We start from the raw sequence: 4,055 nt of genomic DNA on the forward strand, positions 1-4,055 counted from the left end.
CAAACTGTAACTTGTCACATGAGCAAAACAAAAGCGCCAGTTTCTTTCTGACGGAAGCTGAGAAAAAAACCTCAACCAACTGTAAAAGCTTTATCTAAACCAAACCATCTGGTTTGCATTGTCAAGACTGGTTGCCCATACTTCCCTCTAAGGTTTCTGAGCAGAGCGGGTAAAGGGCAGTCCTGAGCTGAGTGCAGGAGATGCTTCTTATCTCTCCCATCAAGGTACTGCTTCCAGAAACCATAAATCCCAGTATGCAAAACAGCTTGGTTTGAATGGAAGGCACTAGGCAGGCTGCATATCTGGGTTGCAAATGAAGGTGGCTACACTTCTTTCTACTTTTTAAAATTCCTGCATGCCCACTAGCAAAAGAGTGGTGTCCCTGTTTTAATGGACATTTGTTTTTCATTGCCCAAGGTTGGATGGTACAATGCTGTTCTCCTGCCAGCCTTTCATCTCCCCTACCCAGATGACACACTGGCGTTCGTGGTCCTCAGCACGCCTTCAATGTTTGACAAAGCCCTTAAACCTTTTGTGAACAAAGAACGGTTACAAATGATCAGGGATCCTGTGGATCAGTGTGTTTCTCGTCATTTATCAGGTGTGAAGGAGGTAAGAACCTAAAATACCAATTCCTGTTACTGTTGTGGTATATAACCAGTAGACAAAGCTTTCCAGGATGCTGCCCTTGCTCTTTAGAAGGGTAAAGCATTATTCAGGATGGTAATTCTTAACTGAGAGCATCAACAGGCTGTTGACCTGCTTTACTTGCACATTCTGTCTCTTTGCCGTTAGAGCTGGTAGCTATGTAGAGTGTTTTACAGTCATGGTTTGAAAATCCAAGGCCACAAGCATGCTGATGGAGTTCAGTAGCGGGATGCGGAAATCTGCAAGCTTCACCTGTGCCTGGTTTGCTAGCATCCAGCACTTCTGTAGTGGAAAGTCTTTTTCCATGAGCCTGGGCTGATGTTTTTTTAACTTTCCCAGAAATTCCCTGACCAGAAGGTAGATATCATCTTTGATTATGAGATCCTGCCGAGCCGAAAGCCCAGGTTCTTGGCGCAGACAGCAGCCCATGTTTCTGGAGCCGCGTATTACTACCAAAGGACGGATGTGAAGCTTGATCCTTGGGGGGAAAAGGTGAGGCAAAAACCACAATCTGGGAAGAACCACCAACCTGCAGTCACTGAATTGTACAACTGTTGTTTACTCAGTAGTTCTTCCTGCAGGAAAGTACAAAGTCCAGCTCACATACAGGTGCAGTATATCAGACAGGTATCAGAAGCTTCTGAGATTCTTCAGAGTGGTAGGGTGTGCATACATGGAGAAGAATATATTGATGTATTAAATCTACTTTGACAGGAGGATAGATTTCAGTGTAGAAGAAGACCTGTTGCCTGGAGCATTATAAATATTTTTTAAAAAAATTGCACTGTGGTCAATTTTTGTGTTAGATTTTCAAAAAGGGACCTCTCTCCTCATTACAGGGTCGTGTGTGTGGGCACAGGAGAACGGGAATTAAATTTAATGCTCCGAGCCACACGTTCAGAAAAGAGCTTTCTTTTTGTCTCTGTCTAGCGCTCCAACAGGTAGCTAGGAATGTGAGAAGTTGTATTAAAGCTCAGTGCTTTGAACTCTAACCATTACTAGAGACAAAACGAGACATCCTAGATCCTTCTTTTTTAATTTCAGAAGATTTATGGTGTATGTGTCCATCCCAAGTATGGTGGTTGGTTTGCTATCCGGGGTCTGCTCCTGTTCCCGGATATTCAGGTACCGTTCCTGAAACAGTCTCCTCCTGTTGACTGTGTGCGCACAGAGGAAAAAAGAATTGAGTTGCTGGAGCAATTCAATTTCCACTGGAAGGACGGCCGCTACAGGGACATCATTGAAGTGAAGGAAGCGTACTCAGAGGAGCAAAAAGTGTACTTTGCCACTCCTCCAGCGGAGAGATTCAAACTGCTAGGGCTGACACAAGAAGCCCAGAGAAGCACATTTCACTGACTAACATGGCTCCGGGGAGAGGCAGAGGGCAAGCAAACTGTAACTCATCAGCACCTTCCTTTCCTCGGTGGTGAGGAGGATGGTGTGCTGATACAGAGATGGCAAATCAAAGCAGAGCGTGCAGCTTCTCAAGCCAAACATCAGCTTCTCAGAGTAAGAGCGTAGCACTTGTGGTCTGGAGGAAGGAGGGAGGAATCCATTCTGTGCTGCTGATGATTTGGTGTGTCTTTCTGGAAGTCTGGTAAGATGCCAATTAGCCTTTGGTTGGGAAAAGTTCAGACCCCCCTGGCAACTGTAAAACCCATGCTGCTCATTAGAGAAGTCATTTTTGTTCCCAATAATTTTATTTCCAAACATTTTGGTTTTATTCTGTTAAGAGTAAAAAAGTTTAATTTTCAGTCATTGTACTCTTCACTTTTTTTTTTTTGTCTGAACTCAGGGCAGATACTTTTTTAGATGTATCTAGCATTTTGTTACCCTGTGTTATAAGGCACCCTCGGGAATAAATGTTTAGTCTTTTTAGTCTTGCCTTCCTGAGAAAGAAAATTTCCCCTGTATTCCCTCACTTGCAGTGAAGCTGGCTTAATTAAGAAATCTTTGAATGTCTCCTTTCCTTAACATAAAAAAAAAAATCTCCAGAGATTGTTTCCTTGGGTAGCATGGTCCTGTACATGGAGCAGGAGTGAGGAAAACAGCCAACAGCAGACACGTCCTTCAGGATAGTTATGAAAGGGAAGAGACGGTACAAAGGTCACAGCTCGAGTCTGCTGTTTCCTCTTCACCCAAGGTCAGCTTTCAGAACAAGGTGACATCTTTAGGTCAATTTTAAGCACTTAGTCACTGTATAGAGCAGCTGACTAAAATCTTCGGAAAGGTGCTGAATAACATCTATGTGAGTGGAGTTTTTACTCATATTAAGATAACTGACTGGAAAAGACAATTCTCATGACCTTTTTCTAAGGTAGATGAGGTCTGAATTTAAAATATTTTTCCGTGCTGTGCCAGCACACACCACGGTTTTACTACCACAGTTTTCTGTTTTACTTTCCATATGGGGGAGATTGTAAACCTACACACACACGTGAAAACCATTGCATGAAGCATTGTCACACACACAGGCAAACATGCAGAGAAAAACACATTCCTGTTACTTACATTGCTGTATAAAACATCTTCAGACAGAAAAAGAACAGGTTTTTTAGATTACTCTATCCTGTTAGATTTGTTGAGAGGTTACAATGGCACTGGGAATCGGGAATTAACTTCAAGGCTCAGGCCTCACTGAAATAATATAATAAATTAGAATAATATTTTGTGGGAGTTTTGTTACTTGACTGCAGTAACAAGACTACAAATCACTAAGCACTTTTTCCCTTTCATTGATATCAACGTGATGATGCAAAAATACTCACTTTGCAGAACAGAGCCTTTTCTTTTTATTTTATGTTGCAGACCCAAACACTAAGGTTGTCCTCACAATATGACACTGCTTGATACAATTTTTCATAGTCGATGCACTAACTAAACATAATCAAAATTCAGCATAACAAGTTTGTTTCCCTGTGAACAGGGTAGTGAGCATGTGATCGCTGGGTGAGTGTATTTGCTGTTACGAAAAAGCCTTTGTTGCTTTCCGTGCTTTGTTCACCACATCTGACTGAGGCAGACACCTGACTTACTGTGTGATAGTATTGTGATTTTTAATTTAGGCAAAATAATTAAATTTGTTAAAATACTGTTCTTCTGTTACGGAATTACTTCCAGTTGAAATGTTGATTGACCTTCCAGAACTTTCCAACTGAACTGTAATTTAACAGGGACTTGAGTAAGCGGTACATAGTAGTAACATATACCAAATACTGATTCTTTTAGAAGGATAAATACAGAATGGAATTTTGGATTACACTACATTTTTACACTACAATTTAAAGTAAAATATTTTTCTATTTTGCAGTTGATTTCTTACAAATATTTAATATTTTGTCTTCATTTATTAAACAGATTACCATGGCAATTTCATTTTAATTTTTGTAATTTATTTTAATAATAAA

General features: G+C 40.8%; 1 protein-coding gene across 1 annotated transcript; it reads left to right on the forward strand.

The window, feature by feature from the left end:
- Positions 1 to 390: 390 nt before the first annotated feature.
- MMACHC (methylmalonic aciduria (cobalamin deficiency) cblC type, with homocystinuria) lies at positions 391 to 2,004 on the forward strand. Its single transcript, XM_010076706.1, has 3 exons — positions 391 to 612; positions 988 to 1,140; positions 1,693 to 2,004. Exons 1-3 carry the CDS (start codon positions 391 to 393, stop codon positions 2,002 to 2,004), a joined length of 687 nt encoding a protein of 228 aa, XP_010075008.1.
- Positions 2,005 to 4,055: the final 2,051 nt, after the last annotated feature.

Source organism: Pterocles gutturalis, unplaced genomic scaffold (assembly GCF_000699245.1).
Source record: "Pterocles gutturalis isolate BGI_N339 unplaced genomic scaffold, ASM69924v1 scaffold52358, whole genome shotgun sequence".
Lineage (NCBI taxonomy): Eukaryota > Metazoa > Chordata > Aves > Pterocliformes > Pteroclidae > Pterocles > Pterocles gutturalis.